Source organism: Podarcis pityusensis (genome assembly GCF_964106645.2).
Source record: "Podarcis pityusensis genome assembly, chromosome: 10".
In the NCBI taxonomy this organism is placed as follows: domain Eukaryota; kingdom Metazoa; phylum Chordata; class Lepidosauria; order Squamata; family Lacertidae; genus Podarcis; species Podarcis pityusensis.
In genome coordinates, this window is record NC_138035.1 from 21,037,470 (window position 1) to 21,059,236 (window position 21,767).

Consider the following 21,767-nt stretch of genomic DNA (forward strand, 5'->3'; position numbering starts at 1 on the left):
TGATAAAGGGGAGCCATACCGGGGTGAAGGCGTCTTCTTCTGTTTGTCCCCGTGTCAGTTTCAGTTTATTAGTTAATTTTTCTAGTAGGGCTGTTTCCCATACTATTTGGTACCATTGGTCCATGCTTACTCCTGACAGGTCTCTCCAGTGTCTGGTTATGGTGTTTCTGGCTGCTGAAAGTAGGTGGGTTATTAGTTCTTTGTGGTGTAAATGGGCATTGTTGTCTTGGAAGGGAGGCTCCTCCATTTGACCTTGCAGAGAAAACGCCTGGTCAGCCTGGGAGTCAAAATGGCTCCATGGCCGTTCTCCTGTGCAGCTTCAGACATGTGGTTTATATATCTATGTACGCATTTGCTTGGTACATTTATGAACCTTTATTATATACATAAGACCTTAATTTATTTATTTCACTATTATTTTGTATCTTTTTTTTCTTTTCATAATAATAATTGCATAAATCAAAACAAGAGAATAGACTCTGTCCTCAGGGATGAGACATGCAAGGGAAGGGAGTAGAGAGGGGGAAATGTAAATTGTTTTAATATTATATTTTAAATTGCTGTAATGTGCCCTGAGACCTTATGGTGAAGGGTGGTTAATAAATCATATTATTATGAATATATGAATAAGAGATGACAGTTTTAGAATGTCAGACTGATGGGTGAGATTTTAGCAAGTATTTAAATCTGTTTAAGACCAAACTGATCCAGCACTGGTGTTTCAACTGATTAGAAATTGTGCAACTGGCAGCAGCTTTTGGTGTCCGCCTGCTGTCTAAGGCAGGGACCTTTCTGTTACACTCTAAGAGCCTCCATGTGTATGGACTTCACACATGACACGTTAAACATGTTGCTATTTGTATGAGTCATCTGTGCATTGCCTTGATGATGTATCTAAGTTACTTTGAGCCCAGAAATCCACATCCATAATAATTCAGTCTGAAACAACAACATAATTACTGCAGGGTAGAGGAAACATTCAGATTTGAAGCAATTAATGTGATATGGATTATTTATCAGCATGAAACCATGAACATGCTTAATCCTAATGCTCTAATTCAGTAGTTCCCAATGGGTGGTCTGCAGACCACAAGGCTCTGTGGCACTAGTCACATAACAAAAACTACTATAGAGATTTTCAAAAGTAGGGGGTCCATGGTTTAGCATTTGAAAAATAGCGTCCACAATGTTTAGCTAATTGAGAACCACTTCCCTTATTCATTCACATCCTTTAAAGACTAAAAATATTGGGGTCTTCTAAAAGGGTGTAAGGTTCACAAAGTTAAAAAGATTTAAAGATATATTTATTGTTTTAAAAGCTTAAACATTCAATCAGGATGGACCATCAGATTACCATTCTTTTTACAAGGTATGCTTGATGTTACCTTTCTTGTTTATCCGGAAACCTGGGGTAAACAGGTTAGATATGTCATAAATCCCTAGCTTAATTTACACCACAATAACATCTCTGTCTGACAGGAGGAAATCTGCTCCTTTAGGGCAAGTTAAGTTTTCATGGAAGGGTTTTCACAAGGTCAACCTCTGTAATGCCAATTGCTATCAATTATTGCAGCCCAGGAGTCAGGAAGTCTGATATTTAAATTCATGTTGAGGCATCTGATGAAGGCCTGTATTTTAAAATTAGCTTAAAGATATATTGGCAAATGTTTGTATGTTTCATGCCAGGCAGAAAGCAGCTGGCTAAGTACTTTGGCAGTTGTTTATCTTTCTGCTCTGCTGGACAAGGGCCCCCCTGATTTATAGCAGTAGCAGGAGACAAGTTTCTCAAAGTTGTAAAAGGGAATTACAGGCTGGGAGCAAATGTTACACTGACCCTACATATTACAGAATACAACCAAGCTGCAAAAACACTAATTAAGAGTTGGTAAATAGTAATATTTATTGTTTAACAGAAAATAGTACCATGTGCCTCCCATCATACTCTAGCCATATTTTCCTAAGGTTTAAGGTATACTGAGAGAGTTCAAGAGCAATAAATTTTGGGAAGAGCTAATGGGAAAAGCAACTGGCTGGGAAAGGGGGGTATAAACTGAAGAGGCTTCTTCTGAAGCTGTTTTTACTGAGTTCCTTTTTACTTTGCAAAGGCCTTTTCTTCTAAAAAGCTATCTGTTATGTATGAGATTTGTTGGCTTAATGTAATTATGCAAAGGATTTAAAAAGTAAGAAATGTTAGATTCTTATGTTAGATTCTTATTTCATTGATGGTGTGTGAGAATGTGAACCCAAGATCTCTGTTTAGACAGAATTTAATACCATGAGCCATTTGTTTTAGCCATTTGTTTTGGAATGCAGGGGCAACAGGGGCAAAAGGTGATCTGGTAATTAAGGTGCCTTGTCGAGGCAAATGTAAGATATATGGCTACTTGTCTGCCATTTATGGATAGAAGGAAATATAGCTCTTTGTCTCCCATAAAAGGTAATAGGAAATGGGTGTCTCTTTTATGATTGGTTCTAGCAAACAGCCAATAGGAATTTCAACCAGGCTGATTGGACAGAGGCAGCCAAAGGAGGAGCAAGGGGGCTGGGCTGAGGAAATATAAGTGCTGGCCATCAGAGCTGGAGTGGGCAGAGCGTTGGTAACCATATACCACTGTGCCTATCATTTATTTGTCTGACAAATAAATTATTATTTTAATTTCTCTATTGCTGCGTTGAATATTTCATTCCAGCTAAGCGTTAACCACAAGCAGGGTGCTACAATGTCACAAAGAAGAGTAAGCCAAAGAGAGCTTGATCCCACTGTGCTACACTCCCAAATCCAGTTGTGAACAAAAGAAAAGGGTGCGATGTCCTGTCATGCTTACATCACTCTGGACAGCATTGGTGATACTTTGGAGCAGCAATATTTTGGCCTTTGAAAAAAAGTTTATGCCCATGCTGTCTTTGGAGTCTTCTTGTAGTCTTCCCTGGACAGTGTCCTACTTGCTGTTGTTGGCTGTTTGCATGAAGCAAGAATACATTTTTGTGTTGAGAAATAAGCCCACATATATCATTAGAAAATAAGTAAGTTTTCTTCCAGTGTTTATGCTTGATATTTTGCAAGAGGTTTTTACTTTTACACTGGGACACAAATTGCTAGGCTCTGGAACTTGCATTCCTTTGTCAAGGTTGTTAGTAGTTATCTCTGCAGGACAGACTTCATTGCTCATTGTTCTGCTTTAAACCCTTAGAGGAGCGAAAGAACACTTAGTAATTGTATTTGATTCCATCCTTTATTCAGTAGATGAAAGTAATGAGATTCTAAAAACTGTGAGAAGGGGGAGGAGGTGATTTTTTCAGCTCAAGAGAAAAGTTTAATCAGGGCTATATTGCTTGTTTTTCCTTCCACGTTTACGTATTTGTGGAGTTTGAGTGGCATTATAAATGGCAGGCATGTCTGGTTGAACAGATTTTTATGTATATGTTAAGTTTACCATTATGGTTTTGCTGGTGTTGTAAGAAAAAACTGCTTCTTTTCCCTTATGTGGTAACCAAGAGCCCATATAGAGTCTTTTTGTAGGTTCTCTATCAGTAGGAGAAAATAACAGGCCAACCAGAGAATATTGAGAAGCAAAGCAGCTAGTAAGCCTGATCTTTATTAACTGTTGCAACAGGGTGCTCACAGCCACATGCAGGAGGCAGGAGGGACCCTGAACATTGGTGTGCAAACTCTTATATAGACATTTGAAATTGCCTCCCCTGTATCTCAAGACCACCCCCAATACATAATGCATACATCACGGAAGGGGCAGTCTACCGCAGAAATCTGAGTGTGTTGTTTTTCTCCTGTCTGCCAAGATACCTGATAATGGATCACTGATTGCATTACCTGGGCCATTTGGCCACTTTTTTGTGATGATAACTACTTAATTACTGAATCCAGGTCACAGGCTCACCCTATTCATACACAAACACAACCTTAAGACAGGATTTGTGAACAAAGAGACAATGGGGAGGATTTTCCATTTCCTTCCTTGCAGAGAAATATTTGAGGTGACTGAAAGAGTCAAAATGGCTTTAGGACTGTTTTCCTGTACTGTTTGCAGACATGTGGTTTATATATTTATGTATGTGTTTGCCTTGTAAAGTTATAAACATTTATTTTATATATATAAGACCTTAAAATTCCTATAACACTGGAAATGAAACAATGACAATATATTTCTCCTTTTCAGAGCAATGAAATGGCAGAGCTGCAGAGAATTCGGATGAAAGATGAGATAAGAGAATACAAGTTCAGAGAGGCAAGACTCCTTCAGGACTATACAGAACTTGAAGAAGAAAACATTACATTGCAAAAGTTGGTTTCCACACTGAAACAGAACCAGGTGAGCACTAACTGGATTTTCAGAAACAGGTTGCAAAAGGAACAATACCAAGATCTGAATTACATACCATTTTTTGAATACAGTATACATTCATTACCAGATAATGGGAGCAAGCAACAGAAGACACTGTTGAAGGAGGGTTGCCAGAAAACATGCTTAGCATGTAGAGGGTTCCAAGTTCAGTGCCTGGCATCTCTTGGTTTAAAAGGGCATTTATATAGTTGGGCTGGAAGCAGCCTTATTTCTTAATTTTATTACCATACATTTGTATGGTCATAGTGCTGCTGCAACCCACATTTGGCCAGCCTGCAACTCAGCGGTAAGTTCTGACCCACCAGCTGAAGACCAGTGACTTAGTTGACCAGTGCCACAAAATCATGTTAATGGTTTAAAATATGGAATATAATGTACTGTAAGTGGTGGATGCTGAACCCACAGAAAAGAGTAATCTGATTACTCCACATGGTTAGATTGCAGTCTATCATGTGACAGCTCTGCTCCATTAAGAGATTTTAAAATGCCATGAGTTGTGAGCTGGGTGTATAGTGGTGCATTTGGCTAAATGTTTGGATGTCAATTTAGCAGTTGCTAGCTCCACCCCACCCCACCCCCCTTTGTGAAGCATTATTAAGCCTTAGGGTCAGGCTCTGAAGATGGGTGGGGAGTTGGCTGCCAGAAGCTTATGCAGGGTCCAAAGAAGGAAGAAGTTGATTGTGAGAGAACATTTCCAAAACTGAAGGGAGTCTCAGAAGCAATCTGTGATATTGCATGCTTGTGGGTCTGATGTTCAAAGCAATAAAGTCAAAATCCCATTGGGGACTCGCAAGCACTTACACTTGCCTAAAATAGCTCTTTGGCACTCAGACTATATTTAGAAGTAATTGCTATCCAACATTATTCTACCCTATAAACACAAATAGCAGATTGTAAGCAGAGGCTGTGTTTCATTTTCTTTCTTTTTGTAAAAATTGACAATTTCTAATCACTTTTGTTTTTTTGTTATGCAGAAAATTGCTCCCGTTTTCAGCAAAAAAAATTCGCTGCTAATTATACCATAGATAAAGAGCTGATTAACTTCTGAGATTACTCATTATATAGTAATTGTGTTACTTGAATAGTATATAAATATATGCTGTATCTTGAACAAAGGAATTAATTTACGTTTCTGCTGCTTGCAAAGAGCCAACTGTCTCTCATTATAAATGAATATTGATCAGCTTGACTAGGGATTTTGGACATGTAGTTTCCAGGGAACATTTATATATTTCTATGCAATCTTTCAAACCTTTACCTTCTCACAATTTTATTTTACTGTGTCTGCTTTTATTCATAACATTTCATTTAACCAATTTTTTAATTTAACCATTCTTAACATACACAAAAAGATGATTGACAAAATAAGTCATATGTATGTCTCAATTAGTATTTTCATTAAAACCTTTTGCTCAGTTGCTTTTGTTACACCATTTTCCTTAAAAAAACAACTTACCTGATGTGTTTTTGAGCAATTTTCTCTCTCAGTGTTCCCTGAATTCTTGTTTTTATGTGGTGAACATATATTTTTCATTTGTGTCTTTAAAGTTTTTTTAAAAAATGGTTATAGAGCCATAGAATCATAGAACTGTAGAGATGGAAGGGACTATGACGGTCATCTAGTCCAACCCCCAGCAATGCAGGAATCTTTTTGCCCAACGTTGGCCTCAAACCCATGAATCTGAGATTAAGAGTCTCATGCTTTACAGATTGCGTTAGTACATTTTTCCATATATGTCTGTAAGTCTTGGGCTAAGCAACATGTACAGTGGTACCTCGGGTTACATACACTTCAGGTTACAGACTCCACTAACCCAGAAATATTACCTCGGGTTAAGAATTTTGCTTCAGGATGAGAACAGAAATCGTGCAGCAGCGGCGCAGCGGCAGTGGGAGGCCCCATTAGCTAAAGTGGTGCTTCAGGTTAAGAACAGTTTCAGGTTAAGAACAGACCTCCAGAATGAATTAAGTTCTTAATCCAAGGTACCACTGTATAAGCACCCGAAACATATTGAATTTTCTATTAAATTACAGAAAAATACTTTGTCACATTTGATGGTACAAAATCAATACATTTTAGTTAAGAGGTAAATTTCATGAAATATGCCTGATAATGTTTATTCTGAAAAACTGTTAACCTCCCCCTGGTTTGGTTTGCACTACAAAATCATCATTAAGAAAGATGTAACATATAACAAACTTACGATAGAATTACAATGGTTTCAGGGCATCTCTACTGACCAGTTTATATAGTCAGTAGAATCTGAGTCCTTTCTCCATTCAACAATTTTAAGTACGTATGTTCAGTCTTTCTTTTCTCTCTCTTTTTTTTGGGTACCTTGATGGGAAGTTCTTGTTCAGTTCACATTGAGTTCATGAAACATCATACCCTGACCTGTTCTTAACGCATTGTTGACCACATCTATGGAATGCGATTGTTATGTTCTTTCAAGTCATGCAATATCAATCACTAGTAATACGGTTTTCATACCTGTCTAACCATGTGTTCCCTTTCCCAACCTTTAATCTATTGATGATTAATGCCCTTGCATTGTATTTGTGTTAACCAATCAGCAAAAAGCACATATGTGGCAATGCTGTACTTAGTTTAACAGATGCAGCAAATGGCAGGTTGTTTGTAAATCCAACTTTTAGTATTTTGAATGTTCTTTATCTTACCTAATTCAGGTTGAATATGAAGGCCTGAAACACGAGATAAAACGATTTGAGGAAGAAACTGTATTGCTTAATAGCCAGCTAGAAGATGCCATCCGGTTAAAGGAGATTGCGGAGCATCAGCTAGAGGAAGCCCTGGAGACGTTAAAGAATGAGAGAGAGCAAAAGAACAATCTGAGGAAGGAACTCTCCCAGTATATCAATCTAAATGATAGCATGTATAATAACCATATTAATATCTCGGTAGATGGATTAAAGTTTGGAGAGGATGGGAACGAACCTAATAATGATGACAAAATGAATGGACACATTCATGGACCCCACATGAAAATGAATGGTGACTTTCGGACTCCCACAGTTAGGAAAGCAGAATCACTGCACCCAGTCTCGGATCTCTTCAGTGAGCTCAACATCTCTGAAATGCAAAAACTGAAACAGCAGCTCATGCAGGTAACATTTGACATGGACCATTAAAAAGGGAGTTTCATATAATGTACCAGATATTGGGCCCGACTACATTTTGCATCCACACGATGGGAGGGTGCTTTGTAGTTCTGGTAACTGCATAGGAGAAAGAATTCCACCAGATGTGGTTTTTCCCATTATAGTGACAGAAAAAATGACAGATGCAGAATTTTATGTTCTGTGCTGCTTTGACAAGCATATGTCTCCCTGTTTTATCTTGCCTTCCTTTTTATTCTCCTCTCCTGTGCCCTGTGCCTAAGTTTTCTTCAACTATATATACTATATATACCTCTGCATCTACTGTTTCCTCCTATGTGCATACAATTCTTTACTTCCTTTAACTATCCTGATCCTCAGGCAGCCTCCCTGGATTCTTCTCCTGTGCAATCCTGGCCCTCCATTCCACCTACTTATAGCCCAGCATTGCAGATACATATACTTACAGAGTTAGGATAAAGTTTGCTTTTTTACATACAGTTTAAACTATTTTTCCATAGAAGCAGATGAGTTTCAAGTTTCACCATGTATAGTTATAAGTTTATGGGTGCTAGACACTCTTAAATTCCCAGTGTTACAACTAGGAAATAGCTAGACCAGCCAGACCAGTGTGTATTAGAGTTACCGGTATTTGTAATAGGACACACCTGTGTGTATTAAGTCGTGTGTTGGACACATAAATCCTGTAATAGCTAATTAAGCTCGACTTAATTCCTCTGGAATTAGCTAATTAAGCAAGGCTAAGTTCCTCAAGGGACATGGGTGGCGCTATGGTCTAAACCACAGAGCCTAGGGCTTGCCGATCAGAAGGTCGGTGGTTCGAAGCTCCCGTTGTTCGGTTCCAGCTCCTGCCCACCTAGCAGTTCGAAAGCATGTCAAAGTGCAAGTAGATAAAATAGGTACCGCTTCGGCGGGAAGGTAAATGGCGTTTCTGTGCGCTGCTCTGGTTTGCCAGAAGTGGCTTAGTCATGCTGGCCACATGACCCAGAAGCTGTCTGCAGACAAACGCTGGCTCCCTCAGCCTATAGAGCGAGATGAGCACCACAACCCCAGAGTCGTCTGCGACTGAACCTAATGGTCAGGGGTACCTTACCTATACCTTTAACTTCCTCATAAGGTGATAGTCTGTGGATGGGCCGTTAAGAAGCCAACAGAGCATCCAAAGAACTTTGAGATTGGGGTGGCATGGAACAAGATAGATTACTATTTTATATGTCAGTACAAGGCCTATATAGCTTGTGTATGACAACAGTAATACAGATGTATTACCTATCAAGATTATTGCCTAGAGCCAGGAACACTGTTCCTAATTATCTTTCTTCCTAATTATATATTCACCTAACATTTCCATAAATTACTTTCCTTTATGTGTCATGGGGTTTGAAATAATAATGGCCACCATCTACTAAACTAATTAGGTTTGGTTTTATTACATCTCATCAAACAAGTTGCACCACTCACACTTGATAGATCTCATTTACTGCTGTTCTTTTCTTTAAAAAATAATAATAATACACTGCTAGTCTAATGGCATTTCCCCCTCAAATTGCCATTAAAATATATCTAAAGTATTTGGAATGGTGTGCATATCTCAACTAAAATTTTCCAGGTTTGGTGGAAATTATTGTTGCCTATGACTGGTGACACAAATATTGGCTTATTTGCATACCACATTAAACCATAATTGAAAACAAACTATGGTTTCACATGAATCAGCAGCATGCAAATGCACACTGCCCAGAAAGGGTCTCATGTTGCTCCCTTTCTGGTGGACAAAGCAAGCTGCAGGCCAACATGTTGTGTCTTCCAAATCTGGGCTCAAGAAACTGGAAGCAGTTAATAAGGAGGATACAAACCACAAGCCTGGATTCAGACAACATAAGCCAGATTCTTGCTTATTTTGTCCATGGTGCAACTGCAGCAAGAGTGAGAGAGGAGCATTGTGGCAGCTTTTGAGTAATGTGCGCCAGCAGTGCTGCTTGCTCACGTAGCTATAGTTTAATATGATGCCTTAACTGGGCCCATGAACACAGAACATGAGAAGGAATTGTTTATTTACTTTTGCTAGCACAATACCAATTGCTTTATAAATAACAGGAACGAGAACAACCACCATCACCACCATAATAACCAGCGAAGGTACAGGTTAAGACATTGTTTCTCTGGCATTTTAAATGAAATTATTTTTTAGGTCTGATGGACAAGGAAGCTATATTTTAAGCACTGAAGCGAAGTCATCTATTTTGCTGTCTCAATTGACTTTGAAGTTGTGATGTATCTGGAAGGTGCTTTTCTTGTTTTTTAACTTGTGCTTTTTTGTTGCGCTATTATTTTAGTGTATTTTTTTATTGTGAACTGACCTAGGATGTATTTTTATGAAGGGCACCATACAAATGCCTTAAATAAATAAAATGCAACTTTCTTGCAAAATTTAAGATACTGTGTGATTTCTTAGGAGGAGGAACTTTCTGACCTCAGCAGTAGCTGAGGTGCCAGTTCCTAGGCTCAGTCTTTTTAAGATACCGATGGGTACTGAGCAGTTAATTTTGCACCCAGGTTCTTTTTTCAGACATTAATATTTTTCTTGCTGGGTTATTGCAGGTGGAACGCGAGAAAGCTATTCTCCTGGCTAATCTTCAGGAGTCACAGACCCAGCTGGAACACACAAAGGGGGCACTTACTGAGCAACATGAACGGGTCCACAGGCTCACTGAGCACGTCAACGCTATGAGGGGTTTACAAAGCAACAAAGAATTGAAGGAGCTAGATTTTGAGAAAGGCCGGGATTCTGGGGAAGAAACCCATGACTATGAAGTGGACATCAATGGCTTGGAGATTCTAGAGTGCAAATACAAAGTAGCTGTCACGGAGGTGATTGACCTCAAAGCTGAAATAAAGGCCTTGAAGGAGAAATACAATAAATGTGTTGAAAACTACACCGAAGAAAAGGCGAAGTATGAGAGCAGGATCCAGATATATGATGAGCAGGTGACAAACCTGGAAAAGTCAACTAAGGATAGCCACGAGAAAATGATGCAGATGGAAAAAGACTTGCAAAGAATTACAGGTGTTGCAAATGAGAACCACAATACACTCAACACAGCCCAGGATGAGCTGGTGACTTTCAGCGAGGAGCTGGCTCAGCTCTATCACCATGTGTGTTTGTGTAACAACGAAACTCCTAATAGGGTTATGCTAGATTATTATAGGCAAAGCAGAGTTACTAGAAGTGGGAGCCTCAAGGGACCTGATGATCCAAGGGGGCTTCTGTCCCCACGGCTGGCTAGGAGAGGGATGGCATCTCCAATAGAAGTGAGGACACCAACTGAGCAGATTTCAAGGGAGAGTGCAGAAGCCAACAAAGAGCAAAGTCCAACAAAGACACCCACAATTTCTCCAGTCATCACAGCCCCCCCTTCCTCCCCAGTTTCCGACACTAGTGACATTCGCAAAGAACCGATGAATATTTACAACCTGAATGCCATAATAAGGGACCAAATCAAGCACTTGCAGAAGGCTGTAGATCGGTCGCTGCAGCTGTCCCGGCAGCGTGCAGCAGCCCGTGAACTAGTACCTATGATTGATAAGGACAAGGAGGCCTTAATGGAAGAAATACTGAAATTGAAGTCCCTGCTGAGTACGAAACGAGAGCAGATAGCGACCCTAAGGGCTGTGTTGAAAGCCAACAAGCAGGTAAGCTGTTAACTGCCCATCTGCCATTAGAAAGGTTGTTGTTGTTGTTGTTTAGTCGTTTAGTTGTGTCCGACTCTTCGTGACCCCATGGACCAGAGCACGCCAGGCACTCCTGTCTTCCACTTCCTTTCGCAGTTGTTCAAACTCATGCTCTCTCACATAATTTATTTTATTTTAGGTACTCTTAACCCAAAATTACTTTAAAAGAACAGTTTAATTAATTTATTGCAACAGTGAACTTATTTCACTTAGTTTTTATTGAACTAATTTGAGCATTCTACATAATAATAAATGTGACATACACTCAAGATTGCATTGAATCCCAGAGGCCTAGGGAACCAATCATATTTTGCTTTTACATGGGGTCAGCTCAGACCTTCTCAAAACTTCAAACAAGCTCCTTTTTCTCTGTCCCTCATCTTTCATGTAATCCCAATTCCTTTCCTCCTTGTCTTGTTCAAGCAAACAATAGTTTGACATTATATGCAAGTTTGGGATTGGAAGTTGCTTCAAACAAACTATAGTGAGGCTTGAATGTAATAGCAAACTATAAACGAGGAGACAAAGGAAGCAACTGGAGCTTATGAGTGGAGGAGGCTGCTTGAACCTGTGGCATACTCCTGTTCGGAGCATTAAATCCGAACCAACTCATAGTGTCCAAAAATTGATAACTAACGCACTTTACAAGAATGTGTATTATGGAATCATAGAAATAGTTAATTATTCAGAGTTCGTAAAGACCTGAGTGGATACACAAACATGTTAAAAAAGACTAGTGTGGATTTGACTTGAGCTACTTTTTTTGCTGCAGTAGAACATGGGTAGAGCAGTCCTATGGGAAGGGAGAAATCTAGGTAGATGTATTTTCCTTTGCCCAGGAAGCTTGAGCTGGGAGGACAGAAGGTGAGGGCAGTTAAACACAAATGTATAATACATATCAGAAAAAAAACAACCAGTTGAAAGTCTGTTTTGGCTAATCAGTTTCTTTCAGTTCCATCCATTTGTATATGAAATGCACATGAAGTAATGCATGTGAACGTTGTGGATATGTTTCTTCAGGAGTGTGGTATTATCAAACTTCCCCTGGATGCTAGATTAAATAGATGGGATTGAAAAAGACTGATTACACATATACCAACCTTTTGGTCTGCTGATAGTAAAATACTAAAATACGAGGTGCAAACCAGCTAATTACGCTACCATAAAGCAATAAAAACAAACAAACCATAAACCAGCTAGGGAGGAATGTTTCTTCTCATCTTTTAATTGTGCTAGCTAGCAATTAACTTAGCTTAAAAAAATTGTATAGACAGCCTACCCAGAAAGTTGAGGTAATTTTAATCTATTTTAGTATTTTAACTTTGGTACTGTATATTTTAAAATAGAGGTGTAATTCTTCTTGATTTTCTTGTTTTATCTTTTTTATAAACTGCTTTGACTTTTTTACAATCAAGTGGTATATACTTTTTATGAAATGAACAAACGTTAATAAGGGTGCGTGTAATAAGAAATTCCGATACATATCAAAATGTGCAAAATGCATAAAAAACACAACTTTTTGAACCAGTCAGGAGCTCTCTGCCCGAGTTGCTCCCACACCTTGCTTACACGAAGATAGATAAGCGGCTCTGAAGATCATGTCTCAGCTCTGCACAACCTTGTTTTGGTAGTGTTGTTTATATGCTATAATGTCATGTGCTACCAGCCTCATGTTATTCTATATTCTGTACCTCTGAATTATTCTTGCTAGTGTTGCAAGGAGATCAGGAATACCTGTTACCCGTTCAAGATATGCTCAAGAATCAATAGACACAGTAATGGAGAAAAAGAAAGTAAAAATTTATTGCTGAGCAATAGAGACCCAGAGGAATGATTTCCAGAGCCTGGGCCCTGAGCCCTGGGGGCTTTGGGTTTATATACAGTGGTACCTCGGGTTACATACGCTTCAGGTTACAGACTCTGCTAACCCAGAAATAGTACCTTGGGTTAAGAACTCTGCTTCAGGATGAGAACACAAATCATGCTCCGGCGGCACGGCGACAGCAGGAGGCCCCATTAGCTAAAGTGGTGCTTCAGGTTAAGAACAGTTTTAGGTTAAGAACGGACCTCCAGAACGAATTAATTACTTAACCCGAGGTACCACTGTACCTTATTCCAAACAGCATTAAACATTACATATTCATATATTTCAGCAAAATCAAACCAATGAACAGGGGCAAAGCCCTTCCTATGTCCATGTAAAGATTGCTTCTGCTTTTCCATGTAAGTTCATAAGAAATCACCAACAGCCTTTACCCTATTTTCAGCAAATAAAGCATAAAGAGGAAAAAGAAACACCTTTGGCAGTTGAAGCCAAAATCCCCCTTTTCTGTTATCAGGCAGATACATTACGTTATGTGGCAAACATCCAATTTCCTGTTTCTCAGGTCAGCATGTCCGTCTCATGCTTTTTTCGTGAGCCTGAGAAACAGTCTGAGGAATGTTCCTTACAGAAAGAATGCAGATGTAGCTAAATATATATTTGCTTTCTACAAGCACAGCAACAGGGCAGAGAGAGACTTTGGGTCTTAAGATTTTAGGCATGTTTAGTGTTAACAATTAAGCATTATTAGGATACATGGTTATGCATAAGGCATAAGGTTATACATAAGGTAAAACTCTTCCAAAAACACAATCAATCCTAAATACAGCTACAACAAACGCAAATGGTCTAACTGCCAAAACTTTAGTCATTGATCCAACTCTGTCACCCCCCCCCTGTTTTTCCTGTAAAGGGATGTGGGTGACGCTGTGGTCTAAACCACTGAGCCCCTTGGGCTTTCCGATCAGAAGGTTGGTGGTTCAAATCCTTGTGATGGGTTGAGCTCCCATTGCTCTGTCCCAGCATCTGCCAACCTAGCAGTTCGGAAGCACGCCAGTGCAAGTAGATAAATAGGTACCACTGCAGCGGGAAGGTAAACGGTGTTTCCATACACTCTGGTTTCCATCATGGTGTTCTGTTTCTCCAGAAGCGGTTTAGTCATGCTGGTCACATGACCCAGAAAGCTGTCTGTGAACATACACCGGCTTTCTCAGCCTGAAGCAAGATGAGTGCCGCAACCCACAGTCGCCTTTGACCGGACTTAATTGTCCTAGGGTCATTTACCTTAACTTTTTACCTTTCCTATATGTAACAACACTAGACAGCGCAGTGCAGTCAGTATATTTACTGACAGGTAGTTCACTAAAAAAGTACAACAGAGTTTCTACCTCTGACTGCCTCTTGTTCTAGGCAGACAGCTTACAAATAGAAGGTGTGCCAGCAAATGTTCTCCCAGCAGAAATTCAACACAGTTGATTTTCCAGCCAGCCACACTACCAACACCTTGTTACAAATTCAGGGCTACTTATACTCTACTTTGTGCTGAATCATTGGCATCTGGCTCTGACTCATGCCTTACATGTTGTTAAAGTTTGTGGGTCGTAATTCCTTTGACCCACTGAGTCTGCTGCAATGGTCCTGCAATAAATTTGACTTATTGCCACTCTGGCTGTTGCGTTGATAAATAACGGCAGACAAAGAGATGTTTGTTTCAGAGCTTGCGTGTGATGAGCCAGATGAAAGTGAGAGAGAGAGAGTCTCTGTCTCTCTAGCCCCACAGCTTCTCTCTTTTATTCAAAGTTAAAAGGCATGGCCACGATGTGCTTGTGGCTGATTGGTTAAAAGTAACACAAAGAAACTGAATTCTTATTGGATTACATATATGTAAGGCGGGCTTACATAGGTTCATTAATCTTTGGTACATGAAAGAAAGTATGCAAGAGCTGCACTTAGACAGGTATATAAGCTCTTAATCCACTTATGACTAAAATTGATTATAATATGACTAAAGCAATTACTGATGTTATGATCATAATATAAACTCACATAATTAATTATACATTGAGGATTAACAGATCATTGTGAACTTAACGTGAACTAAAATAAAAAAAGTGGTATGCAAGGAATGGAATGTAGGGATTTGTGTGCCAGGGACAGGCTTACGCCGTGTGCGTGAAGGAGAGAAGCGTGTCTGATTATAAGAAGCTAGAAATAGTTCCCAGAATGCAAGAGGAAAGAGAACCAGTGTTTTACTATACTGGCACATAAGGATGACATGTCTACACTGGCAAACTCCAATGGCGCCCACACTCTTCCACTCCACACACTGCCACTCTTCTCAGTTGCTGGATAATAGCAGAGTTCACACGCAGCATAAAATGGCTTGTCTGTGTCGACGTGGTGTCTTCAATAGCTCAACACCAGTGCTTCTATTCTATAACTCGTTATTTAGAAGCATAACAAACAGAAAAGAAAAACCTACATAATTTACTGCACGCTTGCAGCTTTCTGCCTCTAACAAAAACGAAACTACCTTTCTCACATTCTCAGACAGACTGCTCTCCAGAGAGAGCTCAGCCCCACAGAGCACAGATCAAAGGAAAATGCCCGGGTCATGTGGGCAGTGTCCCCAGTTAATAAGAACACTTCTGGAGTGTTAACTCTTAACTATCCAGAACCACAACCCATGTTCCTTGATTCACACCTAACAAGCTGCAGGTACAAGAACAGTGTAACCCTGTCTTGACTTTTATCTGCAAGCATAACTTATTCCAACAGGATCGTTTAATTTTGCTGTTGCAAGCTGCCATGTTCAGTGACAGTTACAGGGAATGCACATACAGCAGGTTAAAATCTAGCTTTTCCAGGTGATAGGGCTGGAATTTTGTGCTAGGATTAAAGATGTTCAAAAGAGGCCCGGGTCCTTTATCTGTTGTGATAGCTGCCTTAGCTCCAGTTTTTAGAAGGCTGTGGGGAACGTGTTTTAGTTACTGAAGGCCCTCTTTCTTTTACAACTGAGGCACTGGAACAATCACCCCGTGTATTTGCTACTACGGTGGCACATGGAATCAAGCAATGAGACATTAGTTGGACACCAATAAAGGATGCTGTAATAGTGTTATTTCTAGCATCAGCAGGTATTGGCTTGTAGTTGACATTGGAGGCCCCTTCCAACTCTACGGTTCAAACTGTTTTGATAGCATTCTTCTAAAGAGTTGAGATTGGATGTAGGCACTAGTATTTCAGAGATTTGAAGGCAGTTTGAAAGAGTGTCATGTGTACACTCATCCCACTTGGCTTCCAGTAAGTGGGGTTTGCAGATATTTGTATTGTTTCAAAATATTTGACTGGAGTTGACAGTGGGGCAAAAGAACATTATACAGTGGTACCTTGGGTTACAAACACTGCAGGTTACAGACCCTGCTAACCTGGGAGTAGTATATTGGGTTAAGAACTTTGCCCCATAATGAGAACAGAAATCACGCAGGAGGCCCCATTAGCTAAAGTGGTACTTCAGGTTAAGAACAGTTTTAGGTTAAGAACAGACATCCGGAAAGAATTAAGTTCGTAACCGGAGGTACCACTGCACCATCGGGATGAAGTATCCCTCAGACTGCTTTCACCTTTCTTCAGCCAAAGAAAACTTTTGCCTCATATGTTTGAAATGCAGTGTGTTCCAGTTGTATTGTATAAGCCAGACAGAAATAAATTTGCACTAATGACATGCTGTGTAAATGTGAGTATATTGTCTCAGCTGGTTAAATATTACAGTTGTTGAGCTAAACATAGCATCTTCGCTTCTGTTTCTTGTAGTTTCTGTTCCATCCAGCCTACCTTTACTGTCACAATCAGTATGCTTCTCAATCTCGTTTGCTGGAAACCACAGGAGGGGACAGTGCTGATGTGCTCAGGTCCTGCTTACTGGTTTCCCACAGGCTTCTGGTTGGCCACTGTGAGAACAGGATGCTGGACTGGGTGGGCCACGGGCCTGATTCAGCAGACTCTTCTTATTTTGTGTTCTTAAATATACATACATATATAATGGCTGTGTCTTTGCTTCAGACAGCTGAAGTGGCCCTGGCTAATCTGAAGAATAAGTATGAGAATGAGAAGGCCATGGTGACAGAAACCATGACTAAACTACGTAATGAGTTAAAGGCTTTGAAAGAAGATGCAGCAACCTTCTCATCCTTGAGAGCCATGTTCGCAACCAGGTACCGAAATACTTTTATAAATAAATAAATAAATAAATAAATTTAATTTCGTTATCATATATACCTTGACATAAAGCAATCTAAATAATAAAGAAAGATAGTACATTGGGATAATGCAAGTGATTTTAAAGAATACAGTGGAACCTTGTTTCCCGAACACCTCTGTTATTGTACATTTCGGCTCCCAAACACCAAAAACCCAGAAGTACTGTACTTTTCTGCATATAAGACGAGCTCTGTTTACTTTATTATAATGTTTTAAAACTGGGGTCGTCTTATACACGGGTAGTGGGTATGGGTGATGGTTCCACCCCCTCAAAAGCTCAACAATTCTGTGCAATCCTCCCCCCCAAAAGCCCAACAACTTATACACAAGGGCGTGTTATACGTAAATGCTTCCATTTTCGAACATTTTGCAGAACCCGAACATGTTCTTGCAACCAATGGGAAACCGCGCCTCGGTTTTCAAACATTTTGGAAGCCGAACAAACTTCCAGAACGGATTTCTTTCAAGGACTGAAGTACCACTGTAGTCCATTTATTTCTTTTTCTCATTAAGAGTTCTCAAAGTTCATTCTTGCTTAGCAGGCAGATAGTTAATGCTTACTATTGTAGCACCCTGCTTGTGGTTAACGCTTAGCTGGAATGAAATATTCAACGCAGCAATAGAGAAATTAAAATAATAATTTATTTGTCAGACAAATAAATGAGAGACACAGTGGTATATGGTTACCAAAGCTCTGCCCATTCCAGCCCTGATGGCCAGCACTTATATTTCCTCAGCCCAGCCCCTTTGCTCCTCCTTTGGCTGCCTCTGTCCAATCAGCCTGGTTGAAATTCCTATTGGCTGTTTGCTAGAACCAATCATAAAAGATACACCCACTTCCTATTACCTTTTATGGGAGACAAAGAGCTATATTTCCTTCTATCCATAAATGACAGACAAGTAGCCATATATCTTACATTTGCCTCGACAAGGCACCTTAATTACCAGATCATCTTTGCTCTATTGCCCTATTGCCCTATTCACTCCAAAATATATGGCTAAAGCAGATGGCTCATGGTTTTAAATTTTATCTTAAACAGAGATCTTGGGTTCACCTTCTCACACACCATCAATGAAATAAGAATCTAACATAAGAATCTAACATTTCTTACTTTCTAAATCCTTTGCATAATTACATTTAAGCCAATATATTTCATACATTAACATAGATAAATTTTTAGAAGGAAAGGAACAGTTTCAGAGAGAAGCCTCTTCAGTTTACAACTCCCTTTCCCCAGCCAGCTGCTGTTCCTATTAGCTCTTGCCCTTTAACCTTAGGAAAATATGACTCGAGTCTTCTGTTAAACAATAAAACTTACTATTTACCAACTCTTAATTAGTGTTTTTTGCAGCTTGATTGTATTCTGTAATATGTAGGGTCACTGTAACCTTTGCTCCCAGCCTGTAATTTCCTTTTACAACTTTGAGGTACTGCTATAAATCAGAGGGGCCCTGTTTAGGAAGATAAACATCTGGCAAAGTACTTAGCCAGCTGGTTTCTGCCTGGCATGAAAGATACAAACATTTACAAATATATTTTTTAAGCTCATTTTAAAATACAGGTCTTGATCAGATGCCTCACTATCTTACAGTGCAGTGCAGCCCAGCTGACTTAAATAGGGCTTACTGGTACTTTCAGGTAAGTGTGGTTGGGATTGCAGCCCTAGTCAAACACCCCAACTTCACAAGTCCATTCCCCCGTCAGTCTTTACAGCAATCTCTATTATCAACTGTGATAAAATGCAGATCCCTGTTATGACGTCTTGTGCTTCCAGCGATCACACTCTTTCGGAAATATGGCCTTCTTTCCCAAGAGAAAATAAGACAAACACGTAGTTATTTATGTTATAAGGGCACAGGTTCATTTCAGTTGGGATATGAGGTTATCAGTTATTACAAGCTGAATATGGCCAAGATTCTTTTTATAATGTATTCGAATTACTTTTAAAGGAAAAAAAAAAAAAAATAAAGGCACAAAAATCAAACTTACAATCTTAAAAAGGCGGAGAAACAGGCTTATGAAGCAGTAATATCAAGAGATTTGGGTATACTTAACAGTACTTTGAATTAAATTAAGAGGAAAAATTGATACTTTAGTATGGAGAGGTATTAGGCATATAAATAATAAAAGTTTTCAAATTCCCCAAATCTTTCCTATTTTTACTGCAGAATTTCTGATGAGCTTATACTTTAGTAAAATTTGGGAGTTACTTAATTTGATCGTTCTTTCTTTCTGAGCTTCACTGGAGAGTTTCAATTCTTTTCAAATGCAGTCCATGTAGCAGTTAATATATAAAGCAGTGGTTCTTTTATATTAACAAATTTGCCATTAATAAAGCATTTAGACAGTTGGGAACAAAAAACAAATCAGTTATTGATAAGCATCAAAGTCCACTTAAGTGCAGAACATTGTGACTTTTTGAGTGCTTGGCTTGTACTGAAAGAGAGTTCCTGTAAGCAAAGAAGCTCTGCTTTCAGTATAATTAAATATGCTTCCCTCCAGCTGATTACTAATACTATGACATAATGTCTTGGCTCTGTTAGGAATATTTCTACTTGAAACGTCCTGGGGTCATGTCCATTTTTAATTTACATTGCAATATAGATTACATTAATTTAATTTAATTTAATTTCCTTAAGCAAGTCCCGCCACACCTTTCACCTTTCCAGCAGATCAGATAAATGTTAGTAGCACCATATATAAGTTTCAGAGCAAGTAAGAGATGGGAAACTGAGGAAATAGTGTTCTTCAATGTCTTAGGCCTATCCACACTTGTGCTTGTTGCATGATTTCAAGTCACGGGACTGAGAGGGTTTTTCACTCAAATTGGTTTTGTTCACTGGGTTTCTTGGAGCCTTTTGCTTGGCTAACCATTTTTGATTGCATATTGTTTTGTTTTTCTCTCTCATTGAATTGAGAATAATTCAGGGCAGGTCCATGTTAGAAATGTCTTATGGCCCATTGACTCAGGCAAATTTAGTACCTTTTTCTGTCATGGAAAAGCATTAAATTCGCCCAGACTGCACATAAATATAGCCAGCAGGCAGCAACATCGGTTACTTTAGGCATAGTTTTTCTAGCTGCCATGATAACAGGTGATGGGTACTTTCTTTATATGTAGCTGGTTCTTGCTGACATTTCTCCATGAGGGACATTCACATAATCTGAAAGACACTTCTCTCTCCCTCTGTCTCTCTCCCCAGGTGTGATGAATACGTAACACAGTTGGATGAGATGCAGAGGCAATTGGCAGCTGCAGAGGATGAGAAGAAGACCTTAAACTCTTTGCTGCGGATGGCTATCCAGCAAAAGCTCGCCCTCACCCAGCGTCTGGAAGACTTAGAGTTTGATCACGAGCAGTCCCGGCGGAGCAAAGGCAAACTTGGAAAGAGCAAGATCGGCAGCCCTAAAGTAAGTGAGGAGGCATCAGCCACCGTGCCAACCATAGACACTTTCCTCCTGCATAGTCAGGGCCCACAGCAACCAAACATACTGGTCAGCAGTGGCACTCAGAGGAAAAGGTATGCATGCAGTCGTCTTTATAGTACAGTGCAGTGGCCTGACTTGAATTAAGGTCATTCACTGAATTGCAAATAATGAATATATTTTGGCTGGGGTCGTTGAGAGATGGGGCTGTGTGAAGAAGTGACTTTTCAAAATGTGAAGCCTGGCTAGTAATTCCATCTGCCCATAATCTTTTTTTCTTCCTTTTGATATAGTCATAGATCATATTCTGTTAGCATTTCAGCATATTCTGTATGTTTTGAATGTATCTGCTTAATACATAGCAAAAATAAACCTCTTGATGGGGCGGGGTGAAGTGGAGGGGCATGTCTAAGAGGCATATCCACATCCAGAGGGAAATGATCCTCTGATAAACTAAGGTGCTTATAAACTTTCCTTTTTCTCTTCATTATTGAAATGTGGGTAAGGAATGTGATTACCCTGATGTGCTTCTCAACACCTGTGTTAAAATGAATAAATGTTCAATAGCAGATGACTTTTATTCAAACCCAGAAACAAATGCTAGTGGTTTGCAGAGTTGCATATAGTTCTGTGGCAGTCCCACCAACAGGGGGAGGAAGGTCAAGGAGAAGATGGTGGACAAAAGATCCCCCCACTTTGTGGGAACAACTTCCACGAACAGTATCTAAACAAGATTCCCCCTGTTCAGAGACTTTTAGGGCAAACTTTCATTGTCTGTGTACTACATGTTCAGCATAAATGTTAAATGCAGATATTATAAATGAAATGGAAAATATGCATGATGCCTAAATAATAATTAAATACCTAAATTGGGGGATGAGAATTGGATGAGGGGGCCTGCACAAGATGTGACCCACCAAGCCACACCACCACCATGTATTATGGCCTCAGATTCTTGACAACACTGAAGAAGAGCCCCAAGCAAGCAGCAAAAAACAGATTTTATTGACCCTAAGGTGGACCATTG

General features: G+C 39.6%; 1 protein-coding gene across 20 annotated transcripts in view; it reads left to right on the forward strand.

Moving 5' to 3' along the window:
- Positions 1 to 21,767, forward strand: part of BICD1 (BICD cargo adaptor 1) — a 130,366-nt gene that overhangs the window by 79,398 nt on the left and 29,201 nt on the right. For 12 of the 20 annotated variants that reach the window (XR_013991328.1, XR_013991329.1, XM_081023987.1 and 9 more), the window contains exons 4-8: positions 4,176 to 4,328; positions 7,050 to 7,487; positions 10,101 to 11,192; positions 17,116 to 17,267; positions 20,518 to 20,725. Coding sequence is in view for 18 of the 20 variants with exons in the window: in XM_081023987.1 (XP_080880113.1) it covers positions 4,176 to 4,328; positions 7,050 to 7,487; positions 10,101 to 11,192; positions 17,116 to 17,267; positions 20,518 to 20,725 (2,043 nt within the window). In the remaining 2 variants the exon portion in view is untranslated. Of the gene's footprint in view, positions 1 to 4,175; positions 4,329 to 7,049; positions 7,488 to 10,100; positions 11,193 to 17,115; positions 17,268 to 20,517; positions 20,836 to 21,767 lie in introns of all 20 variants that reach the window. The other 8 variants (XM_081023978.1, XM_081023989.1, XM_081023991.1 and 5 more) reach the window with 1 other exon arrangement.